Source organism: Schistocerca piceifrons, chromosome X (assembly GCF_021461385.2).
Source record: "Schistocerca piceifrons isolate TAMUIC-IGC-003096 chromosome X, iqSchPice1.1, whole genome shotgun sequence".
Classification (NCBI taxonomy): Eukaryota; Metazoa; Arthropoda; class Insecta; order Orthoptera; family Acrididae; genus Schistocerca; species Schistocerca piceifrons.
Window position 1 is genome coordinate 14,872,905 of NC_060149.1, and position 19,894 is coordinate 14,892,798.

The following is a 19,894-nucleotide window of genomic DNA, read 5'->3' on the forward strand; positions in this document are numbered from 1 at the left end:
TCTTGCATCTCTCTCACAGGTTTTGGCACATCAGATCACACAGAGGCACAAACAGCAACACTGTAGTCTGTACTAATGAATTCCTTGTAGCTAATCCCAGGGTTCACAACATTTCACAGAACTGTCTATTCATCAGGTGAAGTGGCATCATCTAGTTTGTGCACATCTTGAGTGTTGCTATGCCTCCAGGTTCTTCTAAAGCACTTCTGTATGTGATGTGGCAACACAGAGTTCCAGGCTGCTGCAGTGGGTTTTGTTGCATCAAGCAGATTCCAATTCAGGGCTGTAATAAGCTCTCTTCACGAGAGAAATGCCTCGGTCCAAGGGCTGAATGTGGCTTGTCACATTTGGTGAAAAAAAACTAAACCTTTCTGTTACATTTCATCTAGAATCTTAAGCTTTACAAGTACATTTAGAGCTGTCTCTCCTCTTTGCCATGTTAGGTTCAGATCCTGCATGTTACAGGCAGCCCATATTAATGTTTTTAAAACAACGTAGTTTCTTGGACTTACTGATAACCCAGGGATGAAACTTCTCACTCGCATGCACATTACATACAATAACAGTTACACACTGCTGCGTGCTCCAACGCAACACTTATAACTTTTTAACCCCAGGGTGCAATTTGGAGAAAGTTTGTAAAAAAGTCCAGTTCCATCCATACCGAACACACAAGGCATACTTTTTCATCAATCGGTCGAATTACTGCCACCAGCTGTTCGCACATTTCTTCATCAAATTTATTTGCCTCATCACAAATTTATGCAGATGAAAACTAATGTCTTTTGGAACAGACACAACCAACCTGCAGAACAAATGAAGTCTTCAATGCCAATAGTTTTGCCAATCTCATTTGCTTTTGACTGAATCTTAAGGCCACTTAAAGGTATGTTTGATGCACGCATACGTTTGAACCACTCTAGCAGTAATGTCTCAATCTGTTTAGACTTAGAGCCGCGAAGTCATTTAAATTTGTTTCTGGAACCTGCTGCAGCAGGTAAAAGTACACTTGGGAATTCCAAACTGCTCTGCAATTGCTGTTTTCTTTGTAATATGGTCCATTTCATCTAGACCTTAAGCTTTAGTAGTACATTTAGAGCCATCTCTTTCCTCTTTGCCATGTTTCACGTGCTACCATTTCTAGATTTTTATTCAGTATTCTAACTCAATCTGGCTATGACTCAAAGAACATCTGGCACTGACTGCTTCCAATTGTTAATGCAAACATTATTGAATTTATTTAAATTTACTGTACACGCTGATTGTTGAGGCGATAATTACAGCTGCAAACCTACAATACACTATAAATGAGTCAACAATGGGTAGTTAGCTTTGTTGTTACATTTCTTGCATTCGTTTTAGAAAAAATTAATACTTAAGAATATTGTTAACATCAGAAGCTTGTGTTACAATGAAATTTAATTATTCTATGGACTGAAAGATTTCACAAGTCATCTTAACCCATGAAACTTCCCATAAGAACTGTTATATTTAATAATAATAATAATAATAATAATAATAAAGCTGGCCACAGGAATTTTACTTTGTAATTTTTGTCTTCTTACCCTTATACTTGCCCTACAAATAAGACATTTTTTCCTGTGAACTTCAAGGGTTCACAATTTTTATGTAGTCTAAATCATTATTTAAGTCCATATTTTTAGAATCAGATGTATCTTGTAGAACTTCACTATCAGAGACTTCGTGAAATATAAATTTTCTTGTAACCTTGTACCTAATTTTTTTGTTCATTTTTCAGATTTCACTTAATTTTCCTTAAACTCGCTCTTCACTTTTTTCCAGCTTTTAAAGGTATCCTGGTTCAATTCATTTTAGTTAATATTATTGATATCTTCCTGTTCTCCTCCCAGTATTACTTTTTGGTGCTACCTTTCAAAATAGCCAGACGTCATGTGAGCTTCACTTGTGCTTGCCTATAGGTCACTGATTTTTACATTGTAGGCTTACAACTACAGCTCAAAACCACTGGATTTTCTTTGCTTGTGCTAGGTTCACATTCAAATGTGGAGTTCACTTCAACACACAAGAACCAACTAAAACAGATGGGTTGCTTATTTAGCCTTCTGCAAAACCATTTGAATTAACAGCGTGTCCACAATAGTCAAAAAAATTATATAACATCTGCTTTATTAAAAGCTGTTGCTCTTTATTTGCTATTTTTTCAGGTTTTTGCAAGGTGAGCTGCTGATACTGGCTCATGAAACCCCTGATGCAATCTATTCCAGCTATTTTATTTACATCCCAACTACTCTGCATGCTTGGACAGGCATTTTGCATAGTCATAAGTCAGTCCATGGTTCATATTTTTAACTTCTAATACTGTTAATTGCAAAGCTTACGATCTTCATCTGCAGTGAAAACTAGATGATTTGTATAATTTTAGTGATGATAATTTGGTGATCGTATTTGTTTAGTGTCAGCTTAATATCCATGCATTGCTATTTCTCAAGCTGTCAAAGCAGAATAGTGAACCCGAAATAGATATGCACCAGTTCTACAAGATGGCACGCTTCCATGGCATTTCCACATCTACATCCATACTCCGCAAGCCACCTGACGGTGTGTGGCAGAGGGTACCTTGAGTACCTCAATCAGTTCTCCCTTCTATTCCAGTCTCGTACTGTTCGTGGGAAGAAAGATTGTTGGTATGCCTCTGTGTGGACTCTAATCTCTCTGATTTTACCCTCATGGTCTCTTCGCAGGATATACATACGAGGGAGCAATAAACTGCTCGACTCCTCGGTGAAGGTATGTTCTCGAAACTTCAACAAAAGCCCGTACCGAGCTACTGAGCGTCTCTCTTGCAGAGTCTTCCATTGGAGTTTATCTATCATCTCCGTAACACTTACGCGATTACTTAATGATCCTATAACGAAGCGTGCTGTTCACCGTTGGATCTTCTCTCTCTCTTCTATCAACCCTATCTGGTACGAATCCCACACCAGTGAGCAGTACTCAAGCAGTGGGGAACAAGTGTACTGTAACCTACTTCATTTGTTTTTGGACTGCATTTCCTTAGGATTCTTCCAATGAATCTCAGCCTGACATTTGCTTTACCGATGATTAATTTTGTATGGTCATTGCATTTTAAATCACTCCTAATGCCTACTCTCACATAATTTATGGAATTAACTGCTTCCAGTTGCTGATCTGCTATATTGTAGCTAAATGATAAGGGATCTTTCTTTCTATGTATTTGCAGCACATTACACTTGTCTACACTGGTATTCAATTGCCATTCCCTGCACCATGCGTCAATTCGTTGCAGATCATCCTGCATTTCAGTACAATTTTCCATTGTTACAACCTCTCGATATACCACAGCATCATCCACTAAAAGCCTCAGTGAACTTCCGATGTTATCCACAACGTCATTTGCATATATTGTGTATAGTAATGGTCCTGTGACACACCCCTGCGGCACACCTGAAATCACTCTTACTATGGAAGACTTCTCTCCATTGAGAATGACATGCTGAATTCTGTCATCTAGGAACTCTTCAATCCAATCACACAGTTGGTCTGATAGTCCATATGCTCTTACTTTTTTCATTAAACGACTGTGGGGAACTGTATCAAACGCCTTGCGGAAGTCAAGAAACACGACATCTACGTGGGAACCCATGTCTATGGCCCTCCGAGTCTCGTGGACGAATAGCGCAAGGTAGGTTTCACACGATCGGCTTTTCCAAAACCCATGCCGATTCCTACAGAGTAGATTTCTAGTCTCCAGAAAAGTCATTATATTCAAACATAATACGTGTTCCAAAATTCTACAACTGATCAACATTAGAGATATAGGTCTATAGTTCTGCACATCTGTTTGATGTCCCTTCTTGAAAACAGGGATGACCTGTGCCCTTTTCCATTCTTTTGTAACACTACGCTCTTCTGGAGACCTACGGTACACCGCTGCAAGAAGGGGGCGAGTTCCTTCGCACACTCTGTATAAAATCTAACTGGTATCCCATCAGGTCCAGCAGCCTTTTGTCTTTTGAGCAATTTTAATTGTTTTTCTATCCCTCTGTCATCTATTTCGATATCTACCATTTTGTCATCTGTGCGACAATCTAGAGAAGGAACTACAGTGCAGTCTTCCTATGTGAAACAGTTTTGGAAAAAGACATTTAGTATTTTGGCCTTTAGTCTGTTATCCACTGTTTCAGTAACATTTTGATCACAGAGTGTCTGGACATTTTGTTTTGATCCATCTACAGCTTTGACATAAGACCAAAATTTCTTAGGATTTTCTGCCAAGTCAGTACATAGAATTTTACTTTCGAATTCGTTGAATGCCTCTCGCATAGCCCTCCTCACATTACATTTTGCTTCATGTAATTTTTGTTTGTCTGCAAGGCTTTGGCTATGTTTATGTTTGCTGTGAAGTTCCCTTTGCTTCCGCAGCAGTTTTCTAACTCAGTTGTTGTACCACAGTGGCTCTTCTCCATCCCTTACTATCTTGCTTGGCACATACTCATCTAATGCATATTGATGATGGTTTTGAGCTTTGTCCACTGATCCTCAACACTACCTGTACTTGAAACAAAACTTTTGTGGTGAGCCGTCAAATACTCTGAAATCTGCTTTTTGTCACTTTTGCTGAACAGAAAAATCTTCCTTTTTTTTAATATTTATATTTACGGCTGAAATCACCAATGCTGTAACCTCCTTATGATCGCTGATTCCCTGTTCTGTGTTACCTGTTTCAAATAGTTCGGGTCTGTTTGTCACCGGAAGGTCTAATATGTTATCACCACGAGTCGGTTCTCTGTTTAGCTGCTCAAGGTAGTTTTCAGATAATGCACTTAAAAAATTTCACTGGATTCTTTATCCCTGCCACCCGTCTCCCAGTATATATATGGTAAATTAAAATCTCCGCTCAAAACTGTAACATGGTTGGGAAATATAAGTATTTTCCAAATTTTCCTTCAGATGTTCTGCCACAACAGCTATTGGGCCAAGGGGCCTACTGAGACATCCAATTACCATGTTTGAGCCTGCTTAACTGTGACCTTCCCCAAATTATTTCACATTTCAGATCTCCATAAATTTCTTTCAATACTATTGCACTTTTTATCCCTATAAACACACCTCCCCCTTCACTGTCCAGCCTGTCTCTGCAGTATACATTCCAATCTGAGTTTTGAATTTCACTACTGTTTACATCTGATTTCAGCCAACTTTCCGTCCGTAGTACTATGTGGGCATTGTGACCATTTATTAATGAGAGCACTTCTGGGACCTTTCTATAGATGCTCCTGCAGTTTACTATTACCACATTAATATTATCATTCCCTGTTGCGTTTTGCCTACTGCTACCTTGTCGCATCTCAGTAGACGTCTTGTCGGGCCTAGGGAGGGAGTTCTCTAACCTAAAATACCCACATGTGCACTCTACACGTACTCCGCTACCCTTGTAGCTACTTCCTGCGTGTAGTGCACGCCTGAACTATTCAGGGGGACCCTACATTTCTCCACTCGATAGCGGAGGTCGAGAAATTTGCACCCCAGATCTCTGCAGAATCATCTGACCTCTGGTTTAAGCCTTCGACTCTGCTCCAAACCAGATGAGTGCGATCGGTTCTGGGAACAACACTACAAATAGTTAGCTCAGATTCCACCCTGTGGGCGTGGCTTTCCGCCTTCACCAACTCCGCCACCCACCTGTATGAACTGAGGATGACCTCTGAACCCAGACGGCAGGAGTCATTGGTGCCGACATGAGCAACAATTTGCAGTCGGGTGCACCCAGTGCTCTCTATCACCGCTAGCAGGGCCGCCTCCACATCTCGGATGAGACCCCTGGCAAGCAGACAGAGTGAACACTGGCCTTCTTCCCCAACCTTTCTACTATTTCCCTAAGGGGCTCAATCACCCACCTAACATTGGCGCTCCCAATCACTAATAAACCCCTCCCCCCGTGTGCCTGCTTGGACCTTGCCGAAGGAGTGGCCATATGTCCACTCACAGGCAGAGTGGGTGATGCCAAATGGCCAGCCTCCACATTGACCCTCCACCTTGTACGATGCGAACACCGTTGAACCTGCCACTCCCCTTGGGGAGAGGGTGGCCCAACTGTGCCCAGTACCTGTGAAGATGTCTCAACAGCAGGGACTGTGGGTGAAGCATGTAACACCTGGGGCATACCATGCAACGCACCAGACTCCCCGCTGCCACTACACGCTGAGGCAGCAGCCTGAAGACGGCTGACCGTGGTCATCAGCACATTCAGCTTTTCACGAACAGTGGCGAGCTGCTCCTGCATCCGTACACAGCGGTCACACATCCTATCCATCCTAAGAAATCAACAGTTTAGTGTGGAGTGTTAAGTAATCAACTTTTAACTAGACTGCCAATTCACTAAAGGCAGCTGAGAGCTGTAGTTACTAGACACTTCTTGTTGGAAACAATGAAAATAAGCACTAACTGTCTCTGACTGTATTCAAAACACGAAATCTATGGAACACTATTACTAGTACTCAAAAAAATTTGCAATTTTTTCTTCACTCTCCCCTTATTACAACACACTGTTTTTTCAAGTTCACACCACATTACCAATTCTAAAAGAAAAAACTTATTTTGCACCTATTGTGCCATACAATGATATATTATTGCTGAAATAAGTTACGTAGATAGTCTGCAGACGGACTTCAACTCTAAATGGTTTCCTGAAATCTGCATGTGCAGCCATTAAAGGTAAAGCACTGTTGCTTCTTTCAGAAAGGTGTTTAAAGTGGTTTATGGAATAATTAGATGTACAATGTTATAAGCTTAGTGTATAAATTTCATTTGTCTCAAAATCAGGTAGCAAAAATGCACTCTTGGAACAGAACTGAGCTTTTACTTTTCCCATCACGAAACAACATTTATTGAAGACCAACACTCTTGTGAATAATAATGGAGGGAAATCCATTGTCAACTATTTTCCTGTTGTGGCCATTTAAACAGAAGTGTCAGTTGTGAGAAATTCTAACTGCTGAAAGGTGTCCCTAATTGAAAAGAGGACACACATCACCAGGTTTTGGTTGGTTGAATGACTGGGGGTAAGGGACTAAACAGTGAGGTCATCAGTCCCTCGTACCATGTTTCGGAGTACCCCTGTTGCAATCAGTTCAAAGGTCAGAGAAGGAAAAATAGCAGATGACACCCAATAAAACTGGACCTACCAACACACTGTGGTGTTCAAAATTACCTCTGGGCTGAGGAACCATTCCTTTACATGATAGCATACATCCAATATGGGTCTAAGGCCTTAATGAGTGTCTAGGACAATGCACTGCTCTGAGGGGAGTCCATTAGTACTTTGTGTTCACAACCTAACCTACTCCAACCTAACCATCCTCAGACAGGTATTCAGGATCCCGGCAGCAAGATGACATGCCACACAAGTGATCTTCCAATGTCTGTGGTACAGCCTGTACATAGTCCATGGGGCTCTTCAAAATTCCACACATGTATGCAACAATCAAAAACTAAAGAATTCGTTAGCAAAATTTCTGACAAAGTGCACTGATGGCCCCAATTTTATAAAAGGTTAGGCTTCTGTGGTACGTCTTATCAAGATAGGACGAACTAATTAAATTAACACTTTATAAATCTTTAGATTAAAAGAATGCATGAGAATGTACCAAAATTGAGGACAATTTAATGTTGACAATATCATAACTTAACTGTACTAACATGCACATCATCATAATACTTAACCTAACAGAGAATCATACAGAACATGCTCTAACCAACCAAGACACTTGTTGTTTGGATCAGTGTGCACGACAAACTGTTGAAGAAAAACAAACAAAACCTGTTACAGTAGGAAACTAAAAATTCTGAACTGATTACCCGAAATTTTTTTAAATACCACCACCATACAATGATATGATCTGTGTTATACTAATTTGTATCACAGAATTATCTTAGGCTTCACTTCGGAATAAATAACTACTTCCACACAATGATATTTTTTTGTAAATGTGTTGAAAAATTCTCACCCATAATATATGGATCATCAATCAGTGGGTAGAAGAAGTCCGTCGTCTGTAGCAAAAATAGTCCATGTCGGGGAAGAGTAATTACAGCTGAGTCTAAACCTGCATCTGAAATAAATTTCATTATACAAATGAGAAAATGAGAAATATGATTTTTAGAAAGCACTTTGCAACAAATTATCAATGGTGATAAATCAAGACAACACAATCTGCACAAACATTTAAGACACCAATGCAGGTGCGAGTCATGTACTGATACAAATGGTAGAGAAAGTTTTAACCCCTGTTTGATATGTGCTGCCTATCCTAAGACTGATGGGTCATTAGCCAGCTGATTCCGAATGAAGAAAGATGAAGGTTAACATCCCACTGATGATCTCATTTCAGAGCGCCCAAACCCTCTGCCATACACTAGACAGCTTGCGGAGTATATGTACTATTGTTTGTGGAAACTGCAACATCAAGTAAAATCGTGAATTCAATTTATTTAATACTACAGGTTAGGTACATGAGAAGTAACAAATGATTAACTTTTCAAATCTGTACACGACCTTTGAGCCCTACTATTCAGTATGACGTGTGGCCACCATGCATTGCAAATAGAGCAGCTATATGCCATGGCATTGAATCAGTAAGGTTCTGAATACATTCCTGACAGATTTCCTCCACACAGTTTGTATCCGAGCCCACAAATCTGTGACACCAGTTACTGGTGGACTGTGATGCACCAGGTGTCTACCAACCATATCCCAGACACGTTCGATGGGCGACATATCTGGCGAACATGCAGGCCAGGGAAGCAATGGTACCCATCACTCTTTGAACAAGGCCTGTACATTCCTCGCAACATGTGGCCGGGCATTGTCCTGTTGAAATGCGGCCTGTGGAGATGCCTGAATCAGGGGGAGTACCTCAGGCACCACAACCTCCATTAGGTACCAGTTGCTGCTCAAAGTGCCCGCAATACACATGACGCAGGATCGGTTGTTGTAACCAAGGACGCCCCAAACCATCACACCAGGTGTTTGTCCGCTATGCCGCTCCACAATGCAGCCCTCCAGGTTACGCTCACCACAGTACTGCCGGACACTTATGTGACCATCACGGTAGGGCATGTTGAAGCAGGACTCATCTGAAAAGATTACGTGTTTCCACTCATCAGCCCAGTGACAGTGTTCACATGACCATTGCAGTTGAAGGAGCTTGTGGTTTCTGGACAATGGAAGCTGATGTAATGGCATGCATGCAACCAATCTAACCTGCAGCAGACGGCGACGAACAGTCTATGCAGGCAAGTTCGCACCTGTTGCAGTGTTCCAGCAATGACCCAACATGTGGATTACAGTCTGTGATGGCCATGCGGACAAGATAACAGTCATCCCATGCTGTGGTCATGTTCCGTGGTTGAGTTCCCACTCATCGCTGCGTATGACCTTCCTCTATCCACTGCTTCCACAGACACATGACTGTCGTAGCAGTATGCCCTGTGCGAGCCAAAATGTCACAGTATGACAACCCCGTTTCCAGGAGACCAATCCTTCTGCCCCATTCGAACTCTCTCACATGCTGATATAGCTCCCTTTGATGTCAACGAGGCATATTGGCACTCAATGTATTGTTTCCACCTTGTGACAGCTCTGCACTGAGTACACTAGGCACAACACCGACCCTGTCTGACTGACATGAGAGGACTCTGCTCGGCCTACATGTACCCCATCTCGCTGCAAAACATAGCACATATTGCTTGCACACACGTTGCCACTTCCACAAAGTGTGGCGCTATTCGGGTCATTCCTTCTCGGTGTTGCACTTTGCACAAACGGCAGTGTATTTTTATGTGGGACTGGGTAGTTCGTTTTCAGAGGAACTAATTATCCATGCATTCACCTTCGAGTTACTTAAGACAACAATAAAAAATCTAAGAATGAGTGGCTGGACAGTGACTAATTTCACTCTTCTGAATACACTCGATATTTAGATTTAAATGTTGGCTAATCTGAAACTTTGTGTTACAATAACACAGTGTAAAGAAGTTTAAAGTGTTAGTCATGATCATAAAAAGTAATAATGGAAACTTCCTGAACTGATAGAACACAATGATTTCACTAAAAAGCTAAAGTGGAGCTGCCCAAGAAATTTCATACAGTGAATAAATAAATTACAGGAATTATAACTACTTTACAAGTAGTTAATTTTATTTTTAATGATGAAAGTTCTTCACAGTCTATTAACAGTCTTAAGAGGGTCAGTTCTCATAAGGACTGTCTCGTTAGGTACTTGGCTACAATTCAGATTGAATAAATTAGAAACGAAACTAGCTGTTTCTTTGTTGTAGGAAGCGCACAGATATACTTAAGTGAATTAGAAACAATACAAAATCTCAGTCAGGATGTCTAGCCTGATATTTGGCTTCAACACCTACCAAATGCAGGTCCAGTGATTAACTTCATCCTCCCATTTTGTAATATGGAACTGGGATATGTAACAAACTTTCAGCACTTAGAGAAGGCCATATCTTGGAAAGCTGATTAACATAAAACCCACTGGTGGTGATTGCATACAACGCCTGAGTTATGTTCAATAGGATTTTGTGTCATTTCTCACACAGTCTTCATAGATTCGAGAGGTGGGTAACTAGTGTGTTGTATTTCTTTCCCTTCTAAGGACACAATACTACAATAATATTTAAATCTGCATCTACAGAATTCAGAGGACACATTTCATTTCACAAGAAAATCAATGAATTTTAAGATTAGTGACTTTTCTGGTGTTATGGATACCAAAGGCACGTGACTTGATGAATTTGTTGGTTAATGTTGAACAATCCATGCAAATAATAATCCTATGATGGCCAAGTATTAAAAAAGAAATAACTGCCCCAACAAATAAATCAAAGATGTTTAAGTACTTCATTTCATCTGGGATGTGGATAATACTGGCTGAAGAATACATAAGTCATGTGGATTTCATCTTAGCAGCCTTGGGAAACAATTGCTCCCAAATAAACAGGAAAATATCAGCAAACATCTTGTAGCCCACAAGTGTTTGGATCAGATTAAATTCAATTTTCGTTCCATACACCCAAAAATCAGATTATTCTCATTGGGATGGAGCATGTCAGAAATTAAAAAAATTGAATATCATACTCACTTCCCTGATCGTCTGTCAGTTGATTGTCAAGAATACATTAAACTGGAATTGCTAATATTTACAGAATTAAAACACTTTCAGACAAACACAGTTACGCACTTTTAATAAATTTATCAAACACAAAATACCTAATCTTGACTGCTGCAACTAAGTGCTGTCAAAACTGAAATCTAAAAGATGTTTTTACTTAAGCTGGTCTAACAGTCCCTCTTAAGATACTCATCTACAGAGTAGGAGGAGTTGCCTATCAGAAATTCTTTCAAACACTGTTTAAACTGTGCTTTATCTGAAAACAAGTCTTTAATGATTGCTGGCAGTTCACAGAAGATGTGTGTTCCTGAATATTGGACCCCTTTTTAGACCAAGGTAAGTGATTTTAGCTCTTTACGTAGAATGTTCTTATTCCTTGTGCTGATACTATGTATTGAGCTATTGGTTGCAAATTGACACATTTGCAACAAATTTCATTAAGGAATAAATAGACTGAGAAGTAGTGGTTAGAATATCCAGTTCCTTGAGCACATTTCTACATGATCATCTTGAATTTACACCACAAATTAGTCTTATATTACACACTTTTGCACTCTAAAAACTTTGACTTGGTTTCACGAGTTACCCCACCCAGAATATGATCCCATATGACAATAGAATCAAAGTACGCGAAGTATGCAAGTTGTTTTATATTTATACCTGACATCATTCACATTGCAAATACAGACTTGTTAAGGTGCTTCAGCAATTCTTTGGTATGTCCAGCCACCTGAATTTATTACTGAGTTGTAATCCCAGAAATTTAACACTGTCAATCTCTTCAATCTGCATGTGAATGTTATACACATGCTGGAATGAAATCTGTTATGGGTTCTGAACTGCATATAGTGGGTCTTTTCAAAGTTTAATGACAGTGAATTAACTTTAACCCATTTATGAATGTCAGTGAAAATTTAATTAGCAGCCATTTCTAAATCTGTACTAGACTTGTTATTTATTGCCATGTTTGTATCATCTGCAAACAAAACAAACTTAGCATCTGGAAATGTAACAGATGAGAAGTCATTAATGTGCACAAGAAAAAGCACCTGACCCAAGATTGAACCTTGAGGAGAACAACATGTAATTAATTCCCTATCAGATGAAGATTAATTGCTTACTGCACAGGTATTTCACGGCAACACCCTTTGTTTCCTGTTAGGTAGGACTAAAAATTTTGCTGCACCGCCAGTGACATCACAATATTATAATTTACTTAAGAGAATGTTGTGATTCACACAGTCAAAGGCTTTCGACACATCACGGAAAGTGCCAGTAGCCTCTAACCTGCTATCTAATGAATTAAGAACATTCTCACTGTACTTGTAAAAAGACTTCTCTATACTGGAACAAAGAAGGAGCCCAAACTGTGACTATGACAATATTAAATAACTTTCAACAGTTACTTAACTAGTACTATGCCATTTTAAATAGCTTGTTGGAACCTGAAAAATGGTGTTCAGTGTACACAGATTAAAGGTATTACGAATCAGTTGGTCGTCACAATGCAAATGAAAACACTGATACTTATAATACGTAATGCACAATAAATTAGGGCCTGATGTTTTTGGCAGAAAACTATTAAGTAACAGTCCACATAATGTGTGCCGAGCACTGACTGAAGCACAATATGTTTCACTGGGGACTGCCAGGATACTACACTGCATATAAATTTTGCAGGACTGATAAACGACATGCTATTGCTTGAGTCTAGCGAAAGACAATTTACCATGTAATTTTATTGACAAATCTAGTTATTTAAATAATAACTCTTTCAAATATTGTGCAAGAGGAATCCAATTATAGTCTGGGAGACGAGTCTTCGGTGCTAGAGCTCAGTAGTGGTTTTACACTGCCTAGCAACCACAGGTAGCCAGATAACAAGGGACTGCACTTTAACAGGTAGCAGGAGCCATGTTGTCACTCTGTAAATATCATGCACACATGCCTGAAAGTACCAGTGAGTGTCATTTGCAGCCGGTTCTGTTGTTTCATCTTTTGCCTGAATAGTTCAGTTCGTAGTTAATTTTGTTTTTAGTGTTTATTTGCTTCTGTTTTGTTTTAAACAATGCCTACATGATGAGTAGTGACAGCCCAACATGTAAAGTGAAACAGAAAAAGAAAATTGTGCTACACATCCAGGGCCACGAATTCATGTGTTTGGTGAAGCACTACTTTAAGAAAGAAAAGGAGAAAGGATGAGTCCGTACTTCTTGTTGTGCAGGTTCTTAATTGGACTGCAACAGCACTGAAAACCAAGGACACTGTTGTAATGATAGGGAAAGAACAATACAGTATAGAGTGTGGTGAGTGGCACAACAAGGCTGCACATTCCAGGAAAGAAGCAGCCAAGAGAGAAGCAAGTGACAAGTTTGGATAATTTCGAGAGAGACACCTTTCGTTGTCTTGTATACATACATAATAAGGGAACATGTTGCTCTATCTAAATTGCAGATGACACTTCAAAAAGACTTTTTTTAAACAAAGCATACAGTGCTGAGACATAGGCGTCAGCTATTCAGTGTTTAATGGACACAAAATATTAACGAAAAGGACAGATGTCGTCACATGGTGGGGCAGATTTCTGGAGAGGATCATGGGTGAGAGATTTGAAAATACAGTGTGGATAGATGAAATGTGGATTAACGCCAGCTGCTCATTACAGAGGCTGGAGTGATGGAACGCCTGAGGGGACCATGACAGTGTCTGTTGGAAAAGGAGGTGAATTCATATTTTACATACAGACATTTTTGTATGAAACTGATTGTTAATGTTTCATTCAAAAAAAGACATGTGACTGACACAAAGAGATAAACAGTCTAGTTTTTCAAAAGTGGGTCAAGATATCACTTATGATGACTCTGACACATCCATCAGGGATTGTCATGGGTAATTCTCCATATCACTCCATTGTTCATGGAAAGACACCAACTTCGGCAACAAAAACGATATTATTCAGTGGCTGAAATGACAAAAAGTGGATTTCAGAGACGATTTGAAGAAGCCTGGATTGCTCAAAATTGTGGCACAAAAGAAACAACAATTTCCAACACATTTAATTGACGAGATCGCTGAAAGGTACGGGTGTGAAATTATTTGGCTTCCTCCATTCTGGCATCACTTCAGTGTCATTTAAGGGGTATGGGTGCAAATAAAAAAATGCTGAAAATATTCTTGTAGCAGCTGTCAACCAAGTTACAAGTGAGATCTGGACAAAAATTGTAAACAGCACTGCAAGTGTCAGAGAGGCAGCCAAAAACAATGCCCATGTGGAAGAATGTGTAGAAAATTATGCATTTGTGAGGGAGCAGTGATAAGTTTCAGCAGTAATGAAGAAGACTATTCTAAATTAGATTCTGACAATAATAAAGAATGTAGCCAGGATTTTGTCAAGCGGGGTGGGGGGGGGGGGGGGGGTCTGACTTATTAAAGGGAACCTTAACCCTTAAGTGGTCGTGCGGGGTGTTCAGAACACCCCAATCAACCTTATCGATGGATTATTACATAATGGATAGGAGTATAACATCATGCTCTTTGGTACCTTTCTAGGACGGAATATGAAAGCTTTGAGTAACAATAGAATCTAGAATGGAAGCGCAAGTTCCAAGAAAACGTGCAACAATGTGCCCTGGGGTGGTGCTGGCACCCCGCGCAACTATGTTGCAGTACTGCGAGAAAGTGCACAGTAGTGTTCTGTAGCAGCTGCTTGTATTTTATCGCTCTGTGCAGTTAAAACAGCTATGGATCATTACGAAATAGAACAAGAAAGAGTGCAGAAGCTTCTGGAAGAAGTCTTACACGAAACTTCTGAAGGAGGAGAAAAGGAAGAGGAGGAAACAGACAGTTGTGAAGTTCTCTCTCATCACACGGAAACAGAGGATGAATACAACCTGGAACCACAAGTAAGTGCAGCGGATAATGAAAGCAAGCACGATTTTTTTATTGGAAAGGATAAGGTTACAATATGAGTGAAAAGTTGCCCTAGTCGCAATGTAAGAACTAGAAGTGTACACCTCATTATTCATCTCCCTGGTGTGAAAGCTATCGCAAAATCTGCAAAAAACTGCTGTGGACTGTTTTCCGATATTTACTCGAATAAATGACATAACAATTAGAACGATTACACCATGCACAAGTATTTACGTACAACACATTGCATCAAATATCACAAGAGACCATGATGCCAAACCAACAAATGAGAAAGAAATCTAATCTCTTCTGGGTCTTGATATTGGCTAGGCATTACTGGGCAGGACACCAAAATCTGGAAGACTTATTGGACACAAATGGTTTCTGAATTGCAATATTTCATGCAACAATGAGTTTACGGCACTTTCGTTTCTTGTTGCGTTGTTTGAGATTCGATGATATTTGAGACAGACCACATGTAGAGAACTTAATAGCCTAGCTGCATTCAGAGAAGTGTTTGAATTATTCATGTCAAACTGTTTCAGTAATTATACTGTGTCTGAATATACGATAGTGGATGAACAACTGGATGCATTTAGAGACAAATGCAGTTTCCGACACTATATATCAAGCAAGCCTGCGAAATATGGTTTGAAAATTTTCACCTTATGTGATGCAAGAAAATGGTATACTTTGGGGATGGAAATCTATGTTGGGAAACAGCCAGAGCGGCCCTTTGCACGGTCAAACTCGCCTAAGCAGATAGTAAATAGTTTTGTACAGCCTATTGAAAATACAACGTGACACTAGATAACTGGTTTTGTTCCATACCACTGGATGAAGAGCTCCTGAAAAAGAAACTTACAGTAGTAGGAACTCTTAGAAAGAATAAGAGAAGCTCCCTCCAGGCTTTCTTTGCACAAGAGGTCGGGAACTTAGAAGCAGCCTTTTTGGATTCAGAAAGGATATCATCATAGTTACATATGTGCCAAAGAACGGCAAAAACTTTATTCTCCTTTCATCTTTGCATCAAGACTGTGCCATTGACACTAACACTGCAGAAGAATCGAAATAGAAATTATAACAGTGTACAATAAGACCAAAACAGGTATGGACACAATAGATGAAATGTGCACTACTTATTCAACCTCAAGAAAAACTAGACACTGGCCACTTGCCCTATTTTTCCGAATGATTGACATTGCTTGCATTAACGCCCATATACACAAATAACAACAATGAGAGGATTTCCCGAAGAATGTTTTTACGTGAAGTCAGGTCATTAGTAAATCCCATAGTGTGCAAGAGAGCAGCCACTCACTCCCCGCCAAAACAAGTTAGACAGAGAGCCGCTAAAATGGCAGGAATTAAAGACAGCAACAATGCACCACCTTCTGAACAAAGAATACTTAGGCCCAGGTGCTGCATAGTTTGTCCTTTGAGTAAAGACATAAAAGTTAAATCGCACTGTGCTCAATGTTTGAAAGTTATGTGTGTAAAGTACATGAGAAATGTAAGTGAAAAGTGTTACGATAACGCAATCCTTGAAGCCAGTGATATTGACTGATTCCATAAAATGTTTGAGTTGACTGAACAAATGTTTAATTATATGTATAATCTCTTATACCTGTAATACAGTATGGAGAATAACAGAAATAAACAAACAAAATATTGTAAGAAAATGGGAATTACTGCTTATGTTTCAAATAACCCAACTTAATACTAAAGTAATATTAAATAAAACAATAATGTACTGGGAGATAACATTATAAATAGCTAAAACTTTGAACATAGCTGTTTCAGAGACTGTGTCAGAATTATATTGGAACAAATAAGCCCTCGGTCACAAATATAAAGTCAAAATTGACCTGGTTTCGATGCTACTATGAGTGTCGTCTTCAGAATTAGACTAACTGTTCTAAAACATATTAGATACATAGTACATTAATAAAATTAAAGTTTGTACTGACTGGAAAAGATGCAGTACTTACAAGTCACATATTAAAAAAGATCTGAGCCGGAAAGGCGTTGTCATGAACAGTTGTGAGATGGCGAGCCGCTAAGGGCTGCTCGTACTGTGAACAAGGGTAGCTAGAAAGAAGGTTTTTGGTCCTTACTGGGATTAGGTATTGGTATGAGTGTGGCTTCATGCCAGCCTCTGGGAAACGTGCCCTCTGCCCAGATGCATTTGTACGTATGAAGCAGTAAGTGCTTGCCCGCATGAGAAATGTGCTGCAACATCTGAATGCAAACGTCATCTGGCCCTGGGGTGGAGGATCGCGATGAAGTAAGAGCGTGATCTAGCTCCATCATAGTAAAGGCGCACTGTAGCACTCACAATTCTGAGAAGAGGAGGGTATCGCCCAAGCCTCCTCCACTCGTTTCTGATGGAGGAAGGCAGGGTGACAGTGGGAGCAGCTCGAAATCTGCACAAAATGGCAGCCCAAGGTGTTGCAGATAGCAATAGGATCCACTATGACATCACCTGCTATTGCGAGGCCAGAAATTGGGGAATGGATCTTGGTCCCAGAGGGCCGTCTGAGGTTGGCCCACACAACGGAAGAGGTTGTGAAACTGTTGAAAGGACTAGTGAATGAAATCCAGCTAGCTTTTTTGCTATACCGAAGAACGCGACGACACTGTGCACGCAACTGTTTATAATGATGCAGTTTACCACTGTAGGATGGCAGTTAAAAAGCATGGAGAGAACGTCTCCATGCGTGAACTGCGTCGCAGCACGCCTTAGTCCACCTAGGGATCAGGACACAGTGTGGTGAAGATGAAGATGATGACGACGACGACGATATGGGTTGAGAGGGCACTCGACATCGCTGTCATCAGTGCCCTGACAAAAGTCAACATGAAATCTCATGGGTGGGGACGAAGGCTGTCCCCACATGCAGAGCAGTTTATAACGTACTAAAGTCTGCCACCCTTCCCCACCAGTTTAGGGATGAGGCCTGATAGTACACAAAATTTCACCACTCTGTTAACACTGGTATCAGTATCTGCAAGGACGGTGTGCAGATCTCCTGCGAGACCAAAGGCTGCCCTAATATCAGTATACAGGACACACGTAGCAACAGTATGCTGAACTGAACGCGGCATGCCACAAACTTCACAACAGAAAGTGGTATCTGTCATCAAGAAAAATAGCCACTCCACCTTTAGCCCTGCCTACAGTATTATCGTCTTTCCTGTATATGTGGTAGCCCCGTAAAGTAGGTGTGTTATGACTAAGATGCATTTCTTGTAAGCAGATGCAGAAAGGTTTATTCTGGACCAGCAGCTGCAATTCTTTCAAATGTGAGCGATATCCATTCAAATTCCACTGCAACACAGAAGTCCCTATGGAAGCCATTGGTTAGCGATGGTGGTTGTATCCTTTCTCCCTTGGAGGCAGTGATTTACCGGGGAGGTCAGGGGGAACGTTTGCCAATTCCGCGTTCTCTAGTTCCTCCTATTGGAAGTCCAAATCTTCAAGCGCATAGTCATCATCGGAAAGGGAGAGCGCTCGTCAATCCGAAGGCTTACCTACCGCTTTCTTGGATTTAGAACTACTTTTAGAAGGACGTTTTTCTTTACTGGCAGGAGGAGGAGGACGAGGAGGAGGAGGAGGAGGAGGAGGAGGCTGCCTGGGTTGCTGGGATGGCTTAGGTGGCTTCTGAAGTAGGGGAGTGGTAAGTGGCTTAGGTGGTAAGTCTACTGCTGACTACTACTGAGCGACATCAGTTGCAAGTCGAGTCTTTCCCCCACAGGTACAGTGACAAGTGCATCTGCTCGTATTTGAATCTGTGGTCTGGGTTTGTGTGAAGGCACCACACTTAGCTATTGGTGTTTTAAGGGCTGATGCAAAAGAAGTTGAGAAAACCGATGTTGCATGGCTTTGTAAGCCTTTTTAGCTTCATCATACGGTATGCGTCTCTGTACTTTCAACTCTTGAATTTTCTTTTCCTCGTTGTAAACCCCACACTTTCTGTTCCACACTGGGTGATCCCCAGAGCTGTTAACACATTTCAGAGGAAGTGTACAAGAACTCCCTGCCTCTTGAGCGGAGCCTCCACAATTGCCACACATAGCCTTTCCGTTAGATCCCATGGTGGTATGGCCAAATCTGACATTTATAGCATTGCATGGGGTTAGGAACAAACAGGCGAACCTTAAGGCAGATATAACCGGCAAGGATATATTCTGGTAATTCTAGAGTACTAAATGTTAGAATAAATGTTTCCGATTTTTCCAATTTGCCATTGACTCTCCTCATATAATTCTGCACCTCCTTGACACCCACATTCTTCCACTCTTCACGCAACTCTGCGGGGTCCATCTCCATTATATTGGAGCAAGTAACCACGCCCTTACTATAGTTAAGGGTGTTATGCAATTCAGCCGCAACTGGGTAATCACCTAAGGCCTCTCATCCTAGAAGCTTTGATATTTGGGTGGAATTAGCAGTTTCCACCAAAAGTGTTCCATTACATAGTTGTTTGACACTTTTCAGAGACCCAGCAATTCCTTCCAATGCCTTGTTAATATAGAAAGGGGATATCTCCTCAAAGCTTCCCCCGTTTCGCTTGATTACAATGAAAGTGTTTTGGCACACTAATACCCTAATACTATTACTCGGAGACTTCTTTTCGGGAGGACTGACTAACCGAGCTCTCTTTGAGGAGTGGGAGTAGGTGTTGTCTGACGGTACACCCATCCCGTCAGGATTAGTAGTTTCATGAGACATTTCCATAAGGACTCCAAGAGACGCTAGGGAAACAACTGCTGACCCAGGCAGAGCCCTGCATGCC

The 19,894-nt window shown here is 40.7% G+C and overlaps 1 protein-coding gene across 2 annotated transcripts in view; it reads right to left on the reverse strand.

Moving 5' to 3' along the window:
- The window catches only part of LOC124721768 (inactive selenide, water dikinase-like protein), a 152,216-nt gene that overhangs the window by 98,334 nt on the left and 33,988 nt on the right, over window positions 1–19,894 (reverse strand). For both annotated transcript variants that reach the window (XM_047246878.1, XM_047246877.1), the window contains exon 2: window positions 8,010–8,114. In XM_047246878.1, the coding sequence (XP_047102834.1) occupies window positions 8,010–8,114 (105 nt within the window). The remainder of the gene's footprint in view (window positions 1–8,009; window positions 8,115–19,894) is intronic.